The sequence below is a fragment of the Pteropus medius genome, unplaced genomic scaffold, assembly GCF_902729225.1.
Source record: "Pteropus medius unplaced genomic scaffold, Ma_sr-lr_union100, whole genome shotgun sequence".
NCBI lineage: Eukaryota > Metazoa > Chordata > Mammalia > Chiroptera > Pteropodidae > Pteropus > Pteropus medius.
The window spans coordinates 19065999-19090720 of NW_024349519.1; the positions used below are offsets into that span (position 1 = coordinate 19065999).

Here is a 24722-nt window from a genome sequence, read left to right on the forward strand (position 1 = left end):
TATGGATGACATCCTTCCAAAATGGTAATTAAGTCAAGTACCATTAAAAATTTTCTCCACATTATACTTTTCCAAATTTCTATCTCTTCAAAACTTTTGCTTTTGGTATGATACTTCCTACTGATAATACAAAATAAATATTTTTGATGTTTCTGGTTCTTTGAATCTAATGTTTGACATCAGCCAAAGTCCAGATGTACATTAGGAGACTTCTGTATTTAGAAGATGAATTTTAATAAGTATTCAGTGTAAAATTATATTACTCAAGTATTTCTCCTAGCTTGTTGCATACATTGATAAAACCAGATGTTGGCAGAAGGTGGCAGCCTAGTCATTGAATGTGTTAATAGGTTCAAATAGACAAGGAAAAAGGGAGATAACTGTGAGCTTAGTGCAACAACACATTTGTGATTTTATTTAAATATTTATTAATATTTTGTTATAAATGACAAATAAATAGTCCTAAAAGTCATAGTTAACATTATTCAATAAAAGACTGGATTTTCTGATAGTATTGTTAAATTCACCAAATTACCCACAAGGTATTTTCAGGCACTTTCAAGGTAGAATAATAATGAGTGAAAGTGGGGATCTCAAAAGAAATACATTGTTACTTCTATGAGGTTGTCATCACTCTTTAGATACTTGCAGAAATACAAAGAGGAAATGTAAATAGCAATCCACTTTATTGAACATTTTAGTCTTTTTTTTCTTTCCTGTTTATAATAACTATGCAGTACCAGCAGAGAAATATTTACTTTCTCAAATGCTGGTCTTTAAGGAACTTCAGGACAATAGTTATCGTGATACTTTAAGAGAGGGTGAGTATTTTATCAAATAAGCATTTGCGATTGACGTACATGAGAATAGACTTTTCTCATTGTTTTAAAAGTTTCCTGAATAAAGAAATGAAGGTGTTTTAAAACTTGCTCTCTTATAGAAATGTTATAATCATACTTAAATCTTAAAACTTAAATTTAGTATTTAATCAACATACTGATATTATTCCAAATTTGAAGAAAATACTTATTACAAAAGAATTTATTTTTTAAATTGTGGTCAGTACTAATAAGCTTTATTACAGGTAAAGTGACTAGTTTTGCTCAGGATTTTCTTGATGTGAAAACTGAAAGACTCATGACCTGGGAACCCCTTCAGTCCTGGGCAAACTGAGATGGTTGGTCACCCAAGTCACAGGTCACTTAAATACATGTTGCCATAAATGCACAAAATACAAAATAAAACCAAGAATAAGACTATCAATATGGCTCATAAAATTTCAAATCCACCTTAAAGGGGGCAAATTGATTTAATTATTCTGGTTAGAAGAGTATAGTGTTTGTACAAAGTCTGTTTAAAAGAAAAAAGAAAGAAGTGTTGCTTAACATAGGTTATAACAATGACCAACATTTACCTTAATAAGATACTTACTTCTGTAAAAATTCTTCATAGCCACATATACTTAGAAGATAATCTTTGGGGAATAACTGGTCATTTGTACAAAAATGTAGAATTTCTGCAATTAGGTCTCTGACAAGATAATTAGCTAAAAACAAAGATGAATAATAAAAAGTTAATACATTGTTACTTATCATATACTAGTTAGAAAAAAGTTTTGAGCACAAAAAATGATACACACATTATGAGCTATTGTAACTGTCTAGAGGAATTAAAATGAAATGCATCTCATTTACTAGTTTGGCTAGATTTAAAAATATTTTTTCAAAAATATTGTTTGCATTTTCTCTGATCAGTCTTTTTTCATCTTACATAACAGATAGGTGTTATATTCTTCATGTTAAAATCTTTGGTCCATTGTAGCACAGCATAAAAAATATTCTACCATGTTTACACTTAGGGATTTGGGAGATGCAAACGAGATTATATAATGAGTGATAAGTAGCAAGCCAGCAGTCTAAACTAAATCTATCAATTCCAAAGCCTGTTCTTTTCATGATTCTAAGTCTCCATAGATAATTATTTTTTCTTTCCCAAGTAGGAATCACCAAAGGGTCTGCCTTGGACAGCATTATAATAACCTTAATGAACATGTGCTTTCTTTCTCTACCTTCTCTGGGACTTTAAATGTAAGTTTACTGAATGCAAAGTCCTTTGTCTTCTCATATTTACATTCCATAATTTCCTTCCTAAACTCTTATATGCATATGTCATTTAACAGTGGCCAGAACCATGCTGACTTGTTACAATAATGTGTCTAGGAAATATTTGCCTAATTTTAAATGATAAGTAGTAAGGAATTTATATATTATTGTAAGTGATAATAGTTGAAAATTATATATATATCTCTATCTTGATCTCAATTTCTATTTTTATATCTCCATGCTTTGACTGTGATCTTATGGTCTCAATCAATGAAAGCAAGTGCAACAGACTATACTAATGAGCCTTAGCCAGTGAGAATTTGAACAGCATATTGCAAACACTCAGTTGCATTCATTTGAGTAGTGTTTTGTTTGCAATTATGTGTTTGCTTTTCTGTGGCTTCTTTTACTGCCACATAGTTTGTAAGGAAAGGTTTTTGATACAAACTAGCTAACAAAAAGTAGTACAAATGATATCGCTGGACCTGCCAGAATGTGAAAAGGAAGAGTATAATGATGAATTTTAAAATGTAAATTTTATGGTAGATGAAGATGTTATCAAAGAAATTATTGGATAAACAAATGGTAAAGATCATCAGGGAATTAGGGATTGTGGAAATGCTTTGACATAGGATTGAGTATCTTAAACATACTGCTATTTGGGAATAATGATTGAAATAGTGTGAATTGGAGCTAAATGGGCTCTGACAAGGGAGAGAAGAGCACTGTTAGTGTATGATGACAGGAAAACATCTTCGAGGACACCAGTTCACTTTAATTAATTTGACTCTCCCATTTTCAGGACTGCAGCTCCTGTGCTATATGGGCCATGCATGAATTCATTACTTTACTACAATAATCTTTCCATTTACATCAAAGACTCCATAATCCAATTTCTAGCTATTATTCCTTTCCTGTTCTTTGGTTTGATATCTTACTGCCTGCTTAATGTTGCACTTTAGATGTTTTACTATTACTTCAAATTCAGCATGTCTAAACCTGAAATTATCACCTTTCTCATTGAAGCCAACCATTAAGTGCCTATGGTTAAACTTCTCATTTATATTGTAAGCCAACAAGTACCATGGTTTGTTATAAGTACATTTTATACCTGTACCTTCATTTTGGCAGCTAGCATAATCCTTTTCCCAGTTTCTTGTAGTCTCCTACTCCATGCAATTCTCAACCTGTTGACCATATTGCTTACCATATTGAAAAGGTTAAAGCCCATTTGAAATTCTTTAATAATACTACTCTGCACCTTAAATCAACTTTTTAATTCATCCTTCTCTATCCCGTTACATCTCTTTTGAGATATAACTATCACTGTGTTTTACTAAATCTTACTGTTTCAACTGTTATATTGCCTACACTGGGATTCAGTTCAGCAATTAAAGCTCTTCTCTTACATATTCAATATTCCCTTGTGAAAGTTGACATAAGAGGAGTTATTTCAGAATGGAGTCTGAGCCATCATTCCAGAGAAACTGCTTTTCTCGTCTGGCTTCTTGAAACTTGAACCATTTAGTCCTTTGTAGTGGGCTAAAATAAAGATTTTTTACACAAGCAATTGTTGGTAAAGCCTGCTGAACATTCTGACCAGGAGGACTGATGTGGACTCTCTATTTGAAGATAGAATCAGTAACCAATCATGTATAGCTAAAGACTAACTCAGCTTTACAGTACCAATAGAAAACTTTTCTTCTTTTTCATTTGATTATTTTTTATTTTCTTATAAAAACCCCTTCCCTTTACTCTTTAATCAGAACACTATTTGGGTTTATATCTGAGCCTGTGTTTCATGAATTACATTTTTTTTTTTTATCTCAAATAAACACTCTTACCTCTCATCTGGGCTTTTTAATTTTGGGTTAACAACACACTCTAAAACTGTTTTTGTCTTTTCTTAAAAATGTTCTGTTTTTATTTAATCAATAAAATCTTTCCTCATGTATTCCATTCACTTAAAATAATGTCCTTTTTTAATTCATTGATTGATTCATTCATTTTTACTATCTCATTACTGCTAATCTTTAAAGAATAGATTAACTTCTGCAAATAATTCTCAATTACTCGTTAATCTTTGCAAACTAACTTCTATTTCTAACATGGCCTCCTAATACAGTTCTAACCATGCATCATCTAAATCTAGAAAGTAGTGGAAAGTAAAGACGCTGGCTATAGAACAACTTTGGAGTTAGAAATAAGGACATGAGAATCAACTTTATTGAAGTGAGAGCTAAAGATTGTGGAACAGAGGATTACTTGTTCAAAACGCCTGCTCCTCTAGAAGGATTATATTTCTTCAGTCTTGGGGAAACAGTTCTCTTTGGATGTAAATTTCTCACCTATCTCCTCTTCTTTACTTATCTAGATTTCATTATTCCTTAAGTTTCAAGCAACAGTTTCTATCTTTTATCAAAGTCATTCTTGGCATTGTGTTTGAAAAAGTAGCCACATGCTAAACCTGAAACACGCAGGGGAGGCCAGCATGGTAAGCCCTACAAACTCACAGACCAAAAGTAACTACGTAGGATGGTCTGAACATAAAAATTCCTAACTAAAAGCTACTCATGGTGGGTAGTCATGTCCTAGGCCTTTAGCTTCCTCGAGAAAGGTCAACCTTTAGGTTAAATGAGCCTCTCTATTGTCTTTTTCCTTCTAAAATAACGTACCTTTGAAACGTCTTTTCCAGACCCCTCGGGGCATACCCACCACCAGAGCATGAGGCCATAGAACCTCTTGTTGTTATCTTGTTCCCCAAGTACCATCTTTATGTGCTATAAATGTTAACTATCTCATACCCACCAATGTAAAAGAAGTATGTGTCTCTCTTTTTACTTTTTATCTAATCTCAGAGATTTTCTGCTTTGCTTTCTCCCACCCTCTTAATCTACCACCAATGAACTTTATGTAACTCTCCTTGTATCTCTTCCTGCAAAATTGCCATTCTCCAGCACACTTTTTCAATCCATTGAGATTTCGCTTCCCAGCAGTTTCCATCAGTTTGGCTCAGATAAACTCATAAAAATTCTCTTTAGGTTTGGACATTTCTTATGTCAACAACACACTATTGAGGCTTTTGTTCTTTACAGAACATCTGTATTACTAGTAAAATACTAGTATAAAGTTGTGAAGGGATCACAGTTGAAAAGGTTTAGAACAGGCCTCCCTAAGATATGCCACTTTGGCACGTGAATTATTTTGAATTGAAGGCAATTAAGACCCTATGAGCTCATCTTTTACCTCTCCTTAAAAAACTTAAATTTGGGCTTTGCCCATAGGACAAAGAAAACATATAACCACTGATTACCTGTTCTTTTTATTGTCCTGTGAATGACCTTCCTTTCCTCTGAAGCTCCAAGGTGCCTTACTTAATCTTTATCTCAGAATGCCATATATACCTCATTTTAACTTTCTGTCTCTGGACCTAGCATGTATGAAGGGTGTCTGACTTGCTCATGTTTGTGGGATTCCCATATGTATGCATATAATTAAATTTGGTCATTTTCTCTTGTTAATCTTTCTCACATTGTTGATTATTAGACTAGCTGAAAGAACCTGGAAAGGTAAATTTTCTTCTTCACCCACACAGTTTTGGCATAAAAATTATTTTAAAGTGAAAACATTTGAAATATTATTTGAACTTCTCTTATCTGATTAAAGCAGAGACTCCCTAAAATATAACTCCTATTAGTTAACTTCATTCTGAACTATTTTCCTGCAAATTCCAGGAAGAAGACAGACTGACTATTCATTAGCATAAGAAAAAACCCACTATAACCCTCCATACTTCCCCCATAAAAGCTCTAAACTACACCCCCTCCACTCTCAAACACACACTTTTACATTGTTGGTATAAAAACCTTTACTTCTGGATATTTGACTTATTACTGAATAACTCCTATGCATGTGTAAATAAACCTTGTTTTTTCTCCTGTTAATTTGTCTACCGTAAGTTAAGTCACAGCACCCTTCCTCTTCAAAGGTAAATGGATAGAGGAAAAGTTTTCCTCCAGACAGTGGCATATGTTACTCTGTATGTTTCCATTAATTGTCCATTCTCTTCCTCTATTTCTTCCTCTTTCCTTTTTCATGACCCCTTCTTCCTCTTCCTCCTTCTCCTCCTTCTTATAAATACTTTTAACACCTTTGAAGGCACAGACATTCTCTTTACCACTATACATCTCTAATACTAAAAACAGTGCCCTAATCACTTTACTGAAACTTCTCATAAAAGTAATAAGTGGCCTTTGGGTTGTCAAATTCAACAGAAGAATATCTGAGAGAGAGGGAGAGATGTTGGAAATTAAATATTCTAAGTTGGAAGAACAGAAGAGTTCTCCCTAGTTCACAAGTATATCCTCTTCTGTAGCAACTGAACCCAGCCAGCATGACCCAGGCCATACTGATTGGATCAAGGTGCAGCACCACTGATCCTGGCTATGCAATCATTATCTGCTTTTAGAAATTTAGAATTGGATCCAATAGAGAGATTGTACTTTCTTTAGGTAGCTGGCCAAATAACACGTAAGCTTGAAAGTTTGGCTTTCCATGTGTTCTGGAAGAGCAAGAGAAATGAGTCAACAGAAAGCAAAAGAAACATGAGAAGCAATTATACAGTGAGGAGATAAGGTGAGAGGCATACAGAAATTTTGAATTGCTTTTTTTTGTGCCTGTAGTATATTTCCAAATTTTTACTTAATTCTTACTCTTTAAGTTTATAATAAATTCCTATATTCTTTAAATTTTTTTTCTGCTAAGCCAGCAGGAGTTGGTTTCTCTTAGTTTCAAACCAGATAGACTTAACTAATATTCTAACATTGTTGTTTATAGTCATCTCTAATCAGAACCTTGACTAGAATAAGAAAGAAAAAGAAAAATAATAATAATAAAATAATCAATTAAAAATATTTACTGAATCGTTATTTGTCAAGAGACAATAGTTGATATGTAGACACTTATTTTATGGCAACTAAATTTTGTTTAAAGAACTAATATTATATTGTAAAACAGTTGACAATAACAGTGAAATAAAATACTAAACAACTTTAAAGACATTCTAAAACTTTAGAAAAATAAGAATTATTTAGTGAGTATAATAAAATACAGATTCTTGGGATCCATTCCTAGAGACTTTGAGTCAATACTTATATTTGATTCAATAATTGCGCTGGGCTGCATAGGCTAAAATAGTTCTTACTGTGGGAATAGAGACTATGTCTATCTTACCTTATAATTTATTTACATTTTAATGAAACAGTTCTTTCTAATGCATTATCATTTATATGTAGTCTTTAGAATCTTTTGGAAATTTTTTTTAATATGGTAAAAACTTATTATATTTAATATTATTTTATAGCAAGAAGATAAAGTGCCCTGGGTTGAGCTATGTAAAGAGGGTTCTTAAAAACAAAAGCTAAACAATTTCTAAAAAAAAGATTTCCTGCTGGTTTCCTCTTATTTCACCTAATGGCAAAATACTAGCTAATAATGCTGCTTTTAATGATTTTAGTCTGTGGACTCAAGGCTATATAGCCTATATCAGTTTCATGTAGATTTTTGTGCTTACTTGCAAGGTTGCTTACCATGTGGCATAAAATGAAGCAGTTGTGTTGAGTCATCAATAAAAACATTTATATTAAACTTGGTATTAGAAAAGAGTTGATATGGAAATGTTGTAGTCGTGCTCCAGATCTTCCCCGAATTGGAATTAACATCAGCTGCATGATATGTTTCTCTGATTCTGAAAAATATATTGGAAAAAATACTTAGGACAAGATTATAAGAAATTTCATTCAGTTTGCTATCAAAAATTAAAAATATGAAAACAATCAGCAGCTGATTTGCAACACAGTGCTATTAGCCAGGCTAGGTTGGTAAAGATTAAAATAATACCAAAAATAAATCTAAAGTACTGTTCTTTAAGTTTTTCCGGTAGCACCTTATGTGAAGCAGTTAAGAATACACTGTCATTCACAAAACATAAAAATTCACTCTGAACAATGATTACTTGCTTCATCGACACTGCGTTTAAAGCCTGAATGCCTTCCTTCTCTTGGTTTTTGCTCTTGCCTAACTTTTTCAAGCTGGAAGTCATGCATCCTGATAAGGATTTTTGTAAATAAATTATCTCATTTGTCAAATTGGTAAATACCATTTTTGGCTTTTGATTTTTCTTAAATTTTTAGATTTTACACAAATTTTGAATTTCACATAAATGATTGAGCCCAGAAGCCATTTGTAAATTCCGAACAATTAATTTTGCTCAGATGAGTCAGAGAATTGCAAAGTAATTTCTCCTTGGAGCCAGAAGCATTGGGTTTGATGCTGGCTCTTCCATTTAGTGGTTTCATGGCAAGTTATTTGACCAGTATTTTTGTTTGCACAAGTGAGGTTATTTATATTTACAGTAGCCCCTCTTATCCATGGTTTCACTTTCTGTGGTTTCAGTTACCTCAGTCAAACATGATCTGAAAATATTAAGTGGAAAATTTCAGAAATAAACTATAAATTTTAAAATGTACACCCTCTGAGGAGGGTGATAAAATCTTACATCATCCTGCTCCACCCCACCTGGGATGTAAATCATCCCTTTATCCGGGATATCCACTCATTAGTCACTTAGTAGACTACTAGATTATCAGATGAACTTTGGGGGTATCTTAGTGCTTGTATTCATGTAACCCTTATTTTATTTGATAATGTTCCCAAACATAAGAGTAGTGGTGCTAGCAATTTCAATATGCAAAAGAGAAGTTGTGAAATGCTTTCTTTAAGTGAAAAGGTATGTATGTATATATACATATGTATATATGAAAAAATATAGTGTGTGTATGTGTATATATATATATGTACATACATATATGTGTGTGAGTGTGTGTGTGTGTGTATGTATAGTGTTTGGTACTACCTGCAATTTTAGGCATCTACTGGGGAACTTGGAACATATATCCATGGATAAGAGGAGACTATTGTACTATATTTTAGATTTAAAGTGTCAAATTTCTGGCAATACTTGTCAGTTTGTTACAGTGAGTAGCTTATTCTTGCATAATCAATATTTATGTACTTAAAGATCCTAATTTGTGAATCCAAATCATATTTTTAATTTTTCTGTGTGAACCAGAGCAAGAAGTTAAAGGTTAAATATTTTTATGGATTTGACATGCTTTGTTTTGTATTTTTGTATGTGGGTCTTTCAGTTCTTCCAATGTGGTTATGAGCTTTTTAGGGTGGAGACCTTGCTTTATATTTTCTTGCTTGTTCTCTATTTGAATATTTTATGCATGGACTAGTTATTAGGTATTCAAATAGCTTTTAAATTAATTATAAAAATAAATGATTCAAATCTTTAATCCCGAATGATTATTTAGTAGGAAGCTGCTATAGCTGATAAAGAAGCCAAAGTTTATTTATATGTATATTTATTATATTTAAAATAGTCATAAATGGGTAAAAATCAAACTAAAATGCAAATGTATTAATTTTTCAAAATATTCAGGATCTTTAGCAATAGAAGAGATAACCTTAGATAAATTTTAATTGTTAATGAGAAATTGGTCTTTAAAAAAAGGCATCTACCTTTATAAGTTCATTTTTAGATTAGCGAAAAGGAGATCAGTGATTTTTATTTTTTTTGCAATATCCTTAGTGAAAAAATTGTTTTCAGTGGACAAACACCCAAACATTTGTTTAATATTCTGGCAGCCCATTCCGGATAAGATTGAGTTATTAAGAGAAGGGCACTGTCATCATTCTACAGTAGATCCTAGGTAGGAAGGCTAAATCTATGCTAATTTGGGACAGAACCATAGAAATCAGTCACTTATGTCATTAAATGAGAAATTAATTCAACAAAAACTAAGCTATTAACAAACAGCAAGTGCAGGCCTGAAATTATGAAACATTCAACTTTAACCAAGTTTTCAGAGGAAAAAAATTGACTTATAAACAATGGAAACAACACCAAACGTTGATTAATGAACTAATTTGTCATAAATTTATACTTTTCACTATGTTAAAAAATTACAGAACATTTTGTATGCAAAATTAATCAGTTCAGTGATATTAAAATAGACAAATTTATGCGGGTACAGACATTTCAAAATTTAGTGAAATAGCAACACTCACCTTTTTACTTTGTTGCAAAAGGAAGCCAGACTCATGTTACTGCCTTGAGGCATTTCAACTAGTTGAATGGAAGAGCCTATCTGCTTAAAATAAAAATTGTTAAATTAATAGTTTAGTATGGAGAAAAGATTAATTTAATTCTGTAATTAAAAAATATTTTTTTTTTTAGATTTTTAAGTGGAGTAATAAATACAAAAAAATTGCCTGAATCTTACATGTACAATTTAAGTTTTGAGGAATGCATAAAACTGTGGTATCAATATCTCAATCAAAATATAGGATATTTCCATTACTTTAGAAAGTTCCCCCACATCTCCTTCTGTCAGTTTGTACATCTATTTGATAACTATATTTATTCAGTTTTCTATCACTATAGACTAGGTGTATATGCTCTTTTGTTTCTGGCTTCTTTCAATTAAATGATATATATACATATTTAAATTTAACTATGTTGTCACACATTATCAATAGTTCGTCTTTTATTGTTGATTAATACTATTCTAGTGCATGAATATTAGAAAATCTGTTTATTCATCTTCCTGTTGATGGACATTTGGATTGTTTACATTTTGGGGCATTGTAAAGAAAACTTAATTTTCATATACCAGTATTTATATGGACATGAGTTTCATCTCTTGCAAATGAATCCATATATGGCTCAGTCAGAGGGTGGGCATATGATTAACTTTAAAATAAATTATTTTTGCTTTATGTATTTTGAATATGTTATTAGGTACACATACATATTTAAATTGATCATGTTTTCTTGACTGACCCTTTTTTTTTTATTATGAAATGACCCTTTTCTTTCTCTAATAATACTCTGCCTTGAACTGTACTCTTTCTGACATTAATAACCACATCAGCTTTCTTTTGCTGCTTGAATGTTAAATCTTATTATTTCTTTTGCTTTCAACCTGTCTGTGCCTTAGTTTCTTAAGTTTGTCTCTTGTAGACAGTAGTAAACTCTTCCTTTTTTACCTAGTTTGTCAATTTCTCCCTTTTATTTGGAATGTTTAACTTATGCATATTTAGTATATTTATGGATACTTTTGGATTTAAGACTGCCCTGTTGATATTTGTTTCCATTTTTTTCTTCTGTTTTATCTTGTTCTTTTATTTCTTTTTCCCTGCCTTTAGAATTATTTGAGAATTAAACCCTTTGGTGTTTCCATTCGCTCAAGGATCAATATCTTATACTGCCAATTGTTCAATGCCTGAAATTGGTTGCTTCATATACTTTATCTAACTTCATAGTTGTTTTCAGTGGTTAGTACTTATTATACCATCATGATCAAAAATAGATGTTCCTAAAATTCATCGACTTTCAATTCAGATCTGTTGAGGTGCTACCTCCTCTGCAAGTGCCTCAGATAGAATTAGCTTTTTTCTTCTGTGAACCCATCCTGTGTATTTTGCTGTTATTTGTTTGCAAATAAATTTGAGTAATATGTTATTCCTGACATCACATATTATATATTTTCCTCTTTGCGTCCGTTATGCCTAATATATCATGCATTATTTATTTATTTATTTATTTATTTATTTATTTATTTATTTATTTAATTTATTATTTTTTTAGGTGAGGTAACCCTTGGTTGACCTCACATATTGCAAAGACCTTGTCAGCTTACAATCCCTTATTTTTTTTTTATTTTTTATGCGTACAGCACCTGGTCTTCCTAGGTGGTCTCAAGTACTAACCAGGTCTGACCCTGCTTAGCTTCTGAGATCAGATGTGATCGGGCTTGTTCACGGTAGCATGGCCCTAGACGCTTGTATTTTTTAAGAATGTGATAGTTGTTGAATAAATGAAGAATCCTTTTGCCTCACCCTGTAAATTAGAGCTGCAATAATGTTCCTTCTTTTTACTGTTTACTTCCTTTTTTCTTGTTTCTAGACTCAGCATAAGCAGGAAATGTTCACATATTATACAAGAAACTCTAAAGTTATTGAAATGGTTGGAAAACTACTAATGAAACCATTTGGATGAATTAATTGCACAATGATAAGTAGAAGTTGCTTGCAAACAGTATAATTTAAGAGCCCCTAAGTAAAGGGACATTTTTCTACCAATAATGATCTAAAATTTTTATTTCACGATAGTGTGACTTAAAATATAAATGTAATGAAATGTATGTGTTTTTCTGTGTGTACATAATAACACAATACGAATGGAAAATACTATCATTTAAACCTTCAACTATGATATTTTTACCTAATAAAATGTATATACTATATTATATTTAGATTAGATGAAACTGACACTTTAAAAATGATATTAGAAAATTTTCATTTCCTTTTCTTCAGAAAAAAGTCATTAATTCAGGAACACAGAATATGTGAATAATACCTTTTTCTAAACTAATATTAATACATTTCTTTATTTATAGTTAGCATCATTACCAAATTGATCCAGCATATTATTAACTGATTCTTTCGGATTCATATTTTTAAGTCAATGTATATAACACATACCTCTATGTTCTTTGGCCATGTACTTTCCGACATTCTGGGTAGAAAAGAACCTTTAAAGAGCATTAGAGAAGGTTCCACAATGTTTATATTTGTACTCCTTTTATTCTCTTCTCTTGGCATGAAGTCGGTTGAGAAGGATGGATATATAGAAGGAAAGCTACTTTCAAATCCTATATGATAGTTATGATTTTCATTTTCTAATTCTTTTTGTGAATTAGTTTTTTCCAAACCAGTGGATGATGAAGCTAAAATATTGAATCTGTAATCATCAGCACCATGGCATTTTCCTGTGGGGTTTCCACAAGAGCTTTCTTTATTCATGTTTTGAGCATTTGTTAGCACTGAACGCCTAAAACCAATTACTGGTGTTTTCCTAACTTGGTGATGAGAGAGTTCTGAGGTTTTAGAAGTGAATTCATTCAAGGATATTTGCTGTGTTGCATCTAATGAATGCTTTTTTGAATTCCGGTTTGGTGCACTGGGCACAAAAATGGCGTTTTCTTCAATTTCACTCTGATAGAGTGGAATTTTATTACTGATCTCATCTACTAGCTGATCAAAACCCAGACTGACTTGGCTAGGAAACAGAGGTTGATTTTCAGAGTACAATTCTTGGTGCTTATGCAGCTCTTCATCTGATTCACCAGGATTTAAATCTGTTTTCCAACAATACGCCATTTTTTATTTTATATAACTGATGGGGTTGAATCTGCTCCAAATATCTCCTTGATAGAGGATAAGAATTTTCCTAGAAGAAGCATAAATGGAAATAAAATGTTCTTTGATTAATTAGAAATAATATCTTGCAAAAAAGAAGTATGATGAATAAATATAAACAATTGTTTTAAAGTTTCTCCTTAGCAAATGAGATAATTCTTTGAGTAATACAGAACCCCATCAAGGCTCACAACGTTAAAGTCTGAGGGTGAGTATTGACTTCAGGTAGATTCATGAAACTCCTGTGATAGGAAATGTCAACTTCAGTTATGATAGGAGTTTCATGAATCAATCCAAAGTCAATATACCCTTTAGACTCCTTTTCTTACTGAAGATCTGCTTGCTTATATCATCATTTTCCTCTGTATCCGGTCAGCTATAAGCATGCTAGCATGCCAAAGTCTCTTTTTTATTAGCTAAACAGTCTCTTCTTTATCAGCAATTACTCCATCTCTCAATCCAACTGACATTTATCTCTCTGCAACATCTGACACCATTCATCATATTTCTTATTTTAAATTTCCTTGCTTTCCTTTGTTAGCTGGCTGATACTGTACTCTCTGAGTTCTTTGTTTACTTTTTCTCAAAAACTTCTTTGCCTATTACTCATTTTCAACTTGACTCTTGTAAGAGCTTCTTTTCCTCTCAATTATTCCCTTCTTGTAAACTATTTTATACCTCTGGTAGTTTAAATAATCATCTATATGTCAATGATAATATTACTCAATATATATTATTAAATTTTTTGACCCTCTGACAGAAAGTCCAAAAATTAAACCACATTTCACTCAAGAACACAATCCTATTCTAGTGCTCTTTGTGACAGAAAATGGCCCAGCCATCCACTCCATTGCTTAAACCAGACACCAGGGTTTCATCTTTGAATCTTCTCTTACCTTTATTTGTCTATATCCAATAAACCACCATTTCCTATAGGAATCTCTTTCTTCCTCTCTCTGGCTACCACTGCCATAATCTTAGTGTAAAGCTTTCATCTTATCACCTGTAATGTTGCATTGTCTCTGAAACTGCTTCTGCATTTTATGCAGTTTATTCTTATGTCCGCTAATCCATTTTTTAATATTATAATGATATATTTAAGTATGTTCCCTGGAAATAGCTTTTCAGTGGTTTTCTACTGTCTCCAGGTAACATCTATAGTGTTACATATGTAAGATTTCTTTTTCCCATAGATCATTAGACCATGTCAGTCTTTCTCATTTATAACAATGAACCTATTATTTTGCTCCACTAGAGTAGTTGCTCATTTGTATTTGTATTTGTTGAAAAATGATTTAATAAATTTAAAAAATATGATTGAGTAAAAGAAATGAATTGAGAAGCATTTGCATCACTTTTATGGATTTGTTAATTTCCTTAACAATTATATGTGTGTGAAATACAAAATAATTTTTAAAAGATAATTATGATATGGTTAACTATCAAATATGATTCTTTATCAATCTGTTTTGCAATACAAGTGATTTTTATTATATTAGTGCTAAAGATTTACTTAGAATTTAATACCACTGAAGGAATAACTGAATTAGATTTATTATACTTCACTCAAGAAAATGAACTGTTTGGGGAAAGTTTTTTTCTGTTCAATTAAGTCAATAAATTGAACTGATAGATTTGGGAAAGATTTTTCAAGAGATATAAGTAAAAAATGTATAGAATGTATGTTAACTGGAAAATTGATCTATAAAATATGATTCCAAACTATTCTAATTCATGGATCAAATAGATACATCATCTAGCCAGAATTCTTTTTAAAAAATATACACATTTTTAATAAAAAAACTATATTTCATTAAAGCAAATTATACTCCATTCGTCTCTGTCATGGAGCTCAGAATTTGTCAGCAGGTGTGGCTTTGACAACTAGAATTAATATTCCATTTCAATCTTCCTTAGTCTACCTAGCCTGCTCTGTCTTAGCTTAAACACAGTAAATATGGCCATATAAAAGTGACTTTTACAGCTTTGGGTGGTTTTAAAAGAACTGATTGAGTTTTTAAAAATGATTTAAAAAAAATTTGTAGAGTCATTAAAGGAAGTCTTTAAATAAGGTGTCAGTGGTCTGATGCTGAAATTAAAGATTTCTTTAGGCTGCATCACCTTGTTGTTAATAATGATAATGATCATGATCCATAACCTTTTTTGGGCATCAACTTTGTGCTACTGCTCTGCATATATGTTCATGTTTACATGTATCAACACATTTATTTCTCATCTCAACCTGTGATATTATTATTGCTGCTTAACAAACAAGGAAAATGAAGCACAATAAGGTGAATCAACTTATCCAAGATATCAGAGTTTGTGTTCACAGATTTGTTTTAAACAGATGAAAGAGAGGAATATGGGTGAGTATGCTATACTCATACGACATTTGGAGCATGCCTGAATTTGGGCACTGAGACAGACCATTAACTCAACTCAAACTATCTCTACTAAAAAGAGTTGAAAACTTAAAAATTTTTAATAGTAACTATTTTTTTAAAAGCATTTCTGGCAGAATGAAAATTGAAATAGGTTAGAGGCTTGTCTGAAAAATCTCATTATCATGAGATAAAGGAGAATAAGAAATACTTATTCATATTGAAAATGTAATAAAAACAAAACCTCTTCGAGATCCATTTTTTCAATATTAAATTTGGTGATTTTAAGGAATTTTTAATAATTTTAAATCTCCTCTTTACCATCACAATCTAGAAACTAGAATATTTCTTAGTTTATAAGTACACAGAAATTTATTACTAGCTGGCAGATATCTACACTGCATTATGATGCAATACATAAAATAATTAAAAGTCATATAACTTGATTTTGAGGTAGAACTGTATATACTGTACATACAGATAACAGCAGTTATGATATAATTGAGAGGGCACTGCTATCATTTCTTGATTTCAATGAGACTGTAGAAAATGTATAGTAGGCAGAATAATGGCACCTCCCAAATTCCCATGTCTTAATCCCTGGAACCTGTGAATATGTTAGGTTATATGGCAAATAGGGATTAAAGTTTGCAGGTGGAATTAAGTTTCCTAATCATCTGATTTTAAAATAGGGAGATTATCTGAGTGGGCTCACAGTATTATCACAAGGATCCTTAAAAGTGGAAGAGGGGACAGAAGAGAAGGTCAGATTGATGTGATCTGTAAATAACTCAACTTGCTTTTGCGGGCTTTAAAGATCAAGAAAGGGGGCCATGAGCCAAAGAATTCAAGCAGGCTTTAGAAGCTAGAAAGGGTAAGGAGACAAATTTTCCCCTAGAAACCTCCAGAGACAGAGCCTTTACAATACTGTGATTTTAGCACGAAACTCCTATTGTATTTCTGACCTACAGAATTGTACAATAATAATTTTGTATCGTTTTAAGTACTAAGTTTGTGATCATTTGTTATAGTAGCAATATATAATTAAAACTGAAAGCTGCTTCCTAAATCAATTGGAAAATCAAAGTCTTGAAGTATAGAAGGCCACAAAAGAATAATCCTCTATGGTAAGTTCATATAAGTGTATGGTGTTAGTAATGGAAACTTAGTATACAATTGCTTATAGCCTTCTATTCAATTGAACTTTCAAGGTATCAGTTTTATTGAGTGATTACTCATCAAAGAGAAAGTACAGACAAAATTTAAGCACCTATGAGAGAAAGGGAAGCCCCTGCCAGCTGCTTCAATTTTCTAAATATACAAAGATGCAAATATCTGAATAGTTCCAGCGTTCAGAGTAGGAACAAAAATACTTATTTTACGAAAGAACAAAGAGGAAAAAGAACCTTTCTGAAAATGTGTGTTCTTGATCCAAAAAGTCCTGGCTAGATTACTGAATAAGTATATCTACAGGGGAGAGGTGAGAAGAGGGTGAAAGGAATAAATTATTAGGTTGAAGAAAAATGATCTTTATTTCAGATAACAAATTGTAGGCATTGAAAATTTACCAGTTTTTAAAATATATATAAATGTCATAGAAGATAAAGATTGTGCCAATGTAAGTCATGTCAAAGTTTAATGAAGCCACACCATCTGTATTTTCAGTAAGGTGGAGGGAAAATCTATATATCTGTGACAAGTAACTTGGTTCCTGAGAAGACTCTGAGTTGGACAGATGATCTGAAATTCCCATCTCTCTGCTGAGGCAATCGAATATATCATGCAGATACACACAGACACTCATACTTTAGATAGACACAAATCTGACCTTTCTCAGCTCAATTTGTTGTACGAATACCGAAAAGACCACAAGCAATTAGATATTTTTATATTACCTCATTTTTTCTATTTCTAATTAGGAGTTGAGTGATAAGGTAAACATCATCATTTTCGTGAGCTCTGATATTATTTTCACCTGAGTTAAGACAAGAAGCTCTTGGGGGAAACATTAATTTCCAAACAAGCTCTACCAGGTTCCTTTCTATGTGAACAAGTGACATTTTCTAATCATGTATAATTCTATAGAAGCCTCATTTGACTGCCTAAATCTTCCTGTATATGGAAAATTTGAAACTGTTACCTATTCTTATTTTTGAGATATATTTCCTTGAATATATCAGTGTATTCATGCATCTACTTACTCATTTCCACATTTATTTATTCCACATTTATTTATTTCCACATTTATTTAACTATTTTTAAGTATATTGTGTTAAGCATTGTGCAAAGTACTGAGAATACAAAAATGATAAAACAAAGTGCTTGCCCTCAAGCAGCTCATAGATACAAATTTACAATACAGTACAATATGGGAATTACTTTAATAGACACAGGGTTCATTTTGTTTGGGAATATTTCATATAGAATACTGTTAAGCTTATTTTACCTTAGAAAAAGCAGAAGTAACTTTTATGAATAACATATTTAAGGTTATATATTGAGTATGTTTTTGTTTAGAATATATCCCAGATAATTTTGTGCAAGTCATTGAGACCTGGTTTCAAAAATGTTTTGCTTCTTAAGTATTATTAAAATTCAGCCCTGAATATGATAAAGCAGTTGAAGCAGTGATTCATTTAATTCCTCCGAGTGGCTCTTAAGAGTAAATAAGACAATGAAAAGTCAGCCTCCAGCTCCGACATAACAATTTTGGAGAAAATGATCTAGTGGGAATGAAGCCTGCTGCAGGGGAGGACGAGGGCAGTCAAGGAGTATGACACCAGCCCTGATGAAAGGACATCCACAAACACAATTCTGATAGCCCTTGATATATGACACTTTGTGGAGGCATAAACACAGCCTACTGGTATTTTGGTAAGAGCCAATAATGCTTCATCTTTTGTCAAAAAAATCTACCTGGAAAAAATACCAAGATGATGAGAATTTTAAAGTGATCAAAGCAGTTTGGGATGCTCTTTTCTTTCTCCATAAATGTGTAGGTTTCCTTCCTCTACCTATATGTCTGTTATTGAGTATTCTACTAGAAATGAATGGGTGAGTTAGACAATCATTTTTAGTTATTTATTTGATGCTCAGAGAAATCCTTACATTAAACCAAAAGCCATAGCACCAGGAAAAGAAGATTGCAATTTAATGTGAGTTAGGTAAAGTTTGAAGAAAAGATTACAAAGCTAAGAGAAGAAAGTGCAATAGTTTTCCAGACAGTCTTGGGAAGAGAAAGAGGAGATCTTTGATTTGTTTTCTAGACAGAGGATATGAATTTTGCAAAGTCAAGGGGAAAAATAAGTAGGAAAAAAAGTAGAAAAGAAGATGTAAAATATAGAGGGAATATGATGTAGATGATAGAAAAAAGATAAAGACATGAAAGGATACTTTCTTGCAAACTACGTACTGGGTACTGAGTTTTAGCACTGAAAAAGACCAATGTCTTCTACAATCTAATGGGAAAGAGAATTGTCATCAGACTTTATGGCAACAATACCTTGTGTTAGAAGAAAATCAAGTAGTGATATATTTAAGATACTCAAGAAAAGAAAATATGAACCAAGAGCATATATTCACCAAAACTGACTTTCATACTGAAATTTCTCAAACTGTTATGACCACATAAGAACTTAGGGAATATTGTTCTCATAGGCTATTAAACTACTAGAGAATAAACCAGATAATCAAAATGACAGAGATAGTATCAACATAAAGACTCTTGGCGAGCATTAAATATATACATATTTTCTTAGAGAAATCAGATAGATGAGGGATATAGGAAACAATTTAATATGGCTATTTGCACTGACTATATAGATACAGTTCATCTTTAATCAAAGGTGGGGAAATGAAGAGAACGTGTACAAATTTTTTTGAAAACTTTTTATTAGTAATATGGATGATTGTATTGGAATTGTTTTCCTTAGACTATTTTGTGTCTAATGATGGATAAAACAAATAAATAATTCGAGTACTCCCAATGCCCTTGAGAATCATTGTTCTCTGTAGTACAGAATTAGGACCGAAAGTATCAGAACAAACTCGTGAGAATTAAAAAAATAATCTCTATCTATCTAGCATCTATCTATCTAGCATCTATCTATCTATCCATCATGATCATGATCATGATCATGATCATCATCTATCATCTATCTATCTATTAAGTTATTTCTTGGAAAGGCCTAGAAATAATACCTATCTCAATAACAATGAGCATCCCTAACATGCAGATTATGATATTGAAATGCCACTTCACACTAAAGAAAGCAGGGCTATTTGAAAGACCAGCTTACTTGGGGTCTAGGGTAGATAACGTGTAAAATGAACCTAGGAGGTCCTAATACTCTAGTTAGTAAGGAAGACATTAGAGAATACAAGGGCGCATCAATAGGACTTGAGAGCCAACTTGGAAAGGTTCCCATTGGCTAATAAGTGTAATAACTGGAATGGAGGAAAACATATCAAATATGTTCAAGTGCATGATTCATAATGACACAGAAACACATACAACTAACTAATTGCCTTTGTACAGCACAGAGTTAACGAGATACACACTCAAACATTCATTTTATGTTTTTTATATAAAATTACCAGTAGGAAACTAAGTTATAGATGAAGCAGTGTTTTTCTTTGTAGAATATCACAACATATAAATGAAGAAAGAATGATAAAACTAGGTCATCAGTATTTTACAATAAGTTATGAATTACAAAATCTGAGCATCAAGCATTGATGGCTGCTAACATCACAAAAAAGAGAAGCAGCCAGACATTTTGTGTTTTCTGATAAAGAATTCAAAATTATCATGAAGAAGTCTTGCTAAAAAATGTAATCCTAATCTATTCTGATTAAGCCTCTAGATCCAATCACCAATGCATAAGAAGCACAGAGGGCAGAGGAATATGTTAAACTAAATCAGGATGGAAATCAATATAGGAAAATGAGCTAGTTTCTTCAACAAAAGAATTGCAAGGAAAAAAACGGAGATGAAATACTGTACTTGAAAAAGACTGTAAAACATGCCTACCCCCAACCCTTATCCAAAAAAAAAAAAAAAAAAAAGAAAGAAAGAAAGAAAAAAGGCAAAATAAAGTCATACACTTTAGGGATGATGAAACTATATAGAAAAATATAGAACTGATAACAGAAGAATGTTTATTCTTAGGAAGAGGAGAAGTATTGTGATGGGGACACATGGATGGTTTTCGGAATAGCAGGAAAAGTTTATCTCTAGACATAGAAGATAATTAGGAGGTTGTTTGACTTGCAGCAGTACATGAAGCTGTACATTTGCTTTATGAGGTTGCTAATAACGTACATTTTTTAAAAAGTGTAAGTGGCTTGATTTGTTGGACATATGGAACTTGATGATTTTTACAAAATTTAAGCAAAATTCTGAGTATTTGCACATGCAATTCTTCAGTTCAGGAGATAAATTTTGTAATTGAGCATATGAGCCTTGTTTAAGAGAGTTTGGAGATTAAGAAGAGATACAATCAATTTGAAATAAAATCTCATGATAGGAGACAACCAATATTTAATGACTGGACCCAAAAAGGAAAAGTAAAAAAATAGTCTGAGAGATAGGAAGAAAACTATAAGCTACTATCACCTCACTTTATTCACTTCTGGTCCTGGTAAAAGGGAAAGAAGTGAAAGGCAAGCAGCTTCCTTTTAAAAACCTGACTGAAAAATTGTACATATCACTCTACTTACATTCATTGGCCTAAATATATACCACAAAGAAGGCTGGGAAATGTAGTCCCTTACTGTGTTGTCATGAGACCAGAAAAAAGAGTGTTCTATTACTAAAAGGAGAAATGACCTTATTTAGAACATTCGTGGTGGGATGGTTTTGGAGTTCTCTGGGAGGACAGGAGTTCCAATGTGAAATGAAGATGCTGAACCAGGAGCAAACTGGAACTAGGAGCAAACATCTCTAATGGATGTGGAGGAACTAGGTCAATGGATGTCAGAAATAGAAGGGACATAGGTGGTAGAGCAAGATGTTACGGGACTCTGAAGAGTGGGGTTTATACTGTGTAGGAAAAGGATGACTTGTAAGACAGTAGCAATTTAGAAAAACATTGGCCTTGCCTCCTGTTCCTTCATATAAGGGACATGGAGAATGACCAATTTTCATGGGAGAGATGCAAAGGAACAGAGTTCTTGGGGAGAGTGTTTGAACTTTAGGAAAAGAAATGAAGAGGGCTAAAGAAATCAGTAACATCCTGCATAGCTTAAATCTCAACTGGAAAGAATACCTCTCACTGTACATTTTACAAGTTGAGATTTCTGTCACTCTTCTCACTTTGAGGGGAACAAAACATTAGTAAATCAATTTAGCTCTAGTTCTTAAAATTTTCTGTTTAATTTAATTTACACGTCTTTTTAAAATTTTTATTTTAAATAATATGTTAGTTAATACATGTTAGTATGTTAGTATGTTTCTAGCAAACAGCTTTAGGCTTATTAAAGTTACATTTTAGAATATGAGACCTTTCTTTTAATCTACATATTTTAAACTAAATTTAAGAAGATGTATATTGTCATTTATTTCCATCTATTCTAAGGTTCATTGTTAAGTACTTACATAACTTAGCAAAATTTTCCACACATGCAAAAGGTTAACCTATTTTTGTAAATATTTGACTGAGCATAGAAGTAAGTAGCAGAAACCACTCAATAACAATTTCTTCTTGGGGGAGAGGAGCTCTAATATGGATCTGAAACTGAAGTGGTAACTTAGTTTTATCTCATAAATGAAATTTCATTACATGATAGTGACTTCTCAGGAGTTGGTTTGAGAACTGTGTGGCAGAGCAAAACTTGGGGTAATGCTCCATTACCACCATTTGTATGGATGCAGAAGAAAGGAGAGGAGGGACATATGCCATGTGGTATCCATCACTGTTCTATTAGCTAGAAAAATCTCCATGTTTTTTACCAAATAAATTTAAATTTATAGGTGAATTAAATATTCAAAATGTTACAGATAGATATGTATAGTGATATCTACTTAATTATATTTAGTATGGACATAATCATTAGCACAAGATATATTCTCAAGAAATCAAAAGATCAATAAAATCTTTGACTAAGTAATTGTTATGATGAATTTGATTTGAATATGATTTAGAGAGAGATCCTAGAAAATTTTAAAAAGCCAAATATAGGGAAACCAATAACAATATGAATATATAGGTAATTTTAATGCTTCTAAGAACATGTTTATAGTACCAGCCCGTGCAATGAAATATACCATAAGGCACTCCTTTTAAAAATATGACTAACATATATGGTTTAAATAAATATATTTTATTTTTATTATAACTGAACATATAACTGAAAGGCATTCATCATATGATTTTTTGCATGGAGGTACAATAGGAATGAATTTAAAAATCAACATAGTATAAAAGTTAAGTGAATTAATTTATAAAGGTTGAATGAAAAAATAGCACAACAAAATTGGAAAACAACCAAAAAGATCATATAAATTACAAAAATAAAAGCTGGTTGACAGACTGTGAGCTTAGTATATGAGTTTAGTTCTTTAATCTTAGAATAATGGTAATAATCAAATATATTGGGGGTTTTTGAATTTCTTTATAATGGGATCTGATTGGTAGTATGTGATTTAAAAAATTAACCAAATACTTAAAAAATGAAAAGAAAAAGACAATATCCATAGGATTACATTATCAATAAAAAAGACTGACAACCTTTCAATAGGTCATTCAAAATTCACCATATGTAAGTCTAAGAGGATCAAGCTGAAGTGGAAGAAAAACTGTGTAGCACTTGCTTTATTATCTGAAGGAAAATTAATCTGCCAGCCTGAAAAAAGGTAAGGAAATGCCTAATTTTCCCACTACTGACTGAGTGGGAGATCTAAGTTCTGAACAACTCTCCCCCTCAGCCCCTAAAAGAGTATCTGTTACTGTTGCTGCATTACAACACCATTCTGTGACAGCCAGAGCCATGTTACTGCTCCGCTTTCTACATGCTTTCTAAGCCTAAAGTTTATATTAATGAAAAATATTCAGTCTATAGTGGTTAAGCATTTGGCTTGCTCTATCAGGAATGTGAAATAAGAAAGTGTCGTGAGAAAACACGAAGGTCGACCGCTTCTGGCAAAAGAAGGACTATATATTGATTAGGATTACCTAGAAATATGCTTTTCTTCTCAAAGTAGTCAAACAGAAAACAAAAGCAAGCTAGATGAAGTCCAGAATTTAGAGAAATTAAGTGACTGCTAGTGACCAGTAGCTAGACTAAATCAGTTCATATTTACTGCCTTTCTAACTGAAAATCTGAGAAATGTGTTCTAACAGCAACCAGGTTAACAGAGTAACCAGATTAAGCTACAGGTATTATTTATGAGTAATCGTAAAGAGAAACTTCATTCCTAGAGGATGAGTAATTGGGAAAAAATCAACATAGTAGATGTGAAAATATTCTGCAAGAAATAAAATGGCTGTTTAACAAGTAAGACACAAAAGGAGAAATTATATTTGAAAAATATATGCTATAGAATACCTGAGTGTTATAAAAAAATTAGCTATATGTTTTCTACAAAACCGAGAAACTATTAAATAAGATAGAAAAATAAGATAGAAAATATAATAATAAAATGAAGAATAAAAATATAGAAGAAATTAGATGAGAGGGAGGTATTAATAACAGTGAGCTTAATAAGATCTTGAGATGAAAGAAACTAAAAATTTAGTAACATTAAAATATTCATTAAAAACAGAATTGACAGCAGAAAACTAAATTTTGAGATAAACATTGAGAAACACTATGAATACAGAGGAGAAAGAACAAGTGGTAGAAATGAATAAGAGGCACTTTTGTAACTGCAATAGCTGGAGAAAGGACATCTAACATCATACTATTG

The 24722-nt window shown here is 31.9% G+C and overlaps 1 protein-coding gene across 3 annotated transcripts in view; it reads right to left on the minus strand.

Moving 5' to 3' along the window:
- Positions 1-24722, minus strand: part of PIK3C2G (phosphatidylinositol-4-phosphate 3-kinase catalytic subunit type 2 gamma) — a 275531-nt gene that overhangs the window by 241541 nt on the left and 9268 nt on the right. For 2 of the 3 annotated variants that reach the window (XM_039882574.1, XM_039882573.1), the window contains exons 2-5: positions 12714-13461; positions 10236-10318; positions 7691-7848; positions 1432-1546 (exon numbers count right to left, since the gene is read on the minus strand). In XM_039882574.1, coding sequence (XP_039738508.1) covers positions 1432-1546; positions 7691-7848; positions 10236-10318; positions 12714-13391 — 1034 coding nt within the window. In that variant the 5' untranslated portion in view covers positions 13392-13461. The remainder of the gene's footprint in view (positions 1-1431; positions 1547-7690; positions 7849-10235; positions 10319-12713; positions 13462-24722) is intronic. The other variant, XM_039882575.1, reaches the window with a different exon arrangement.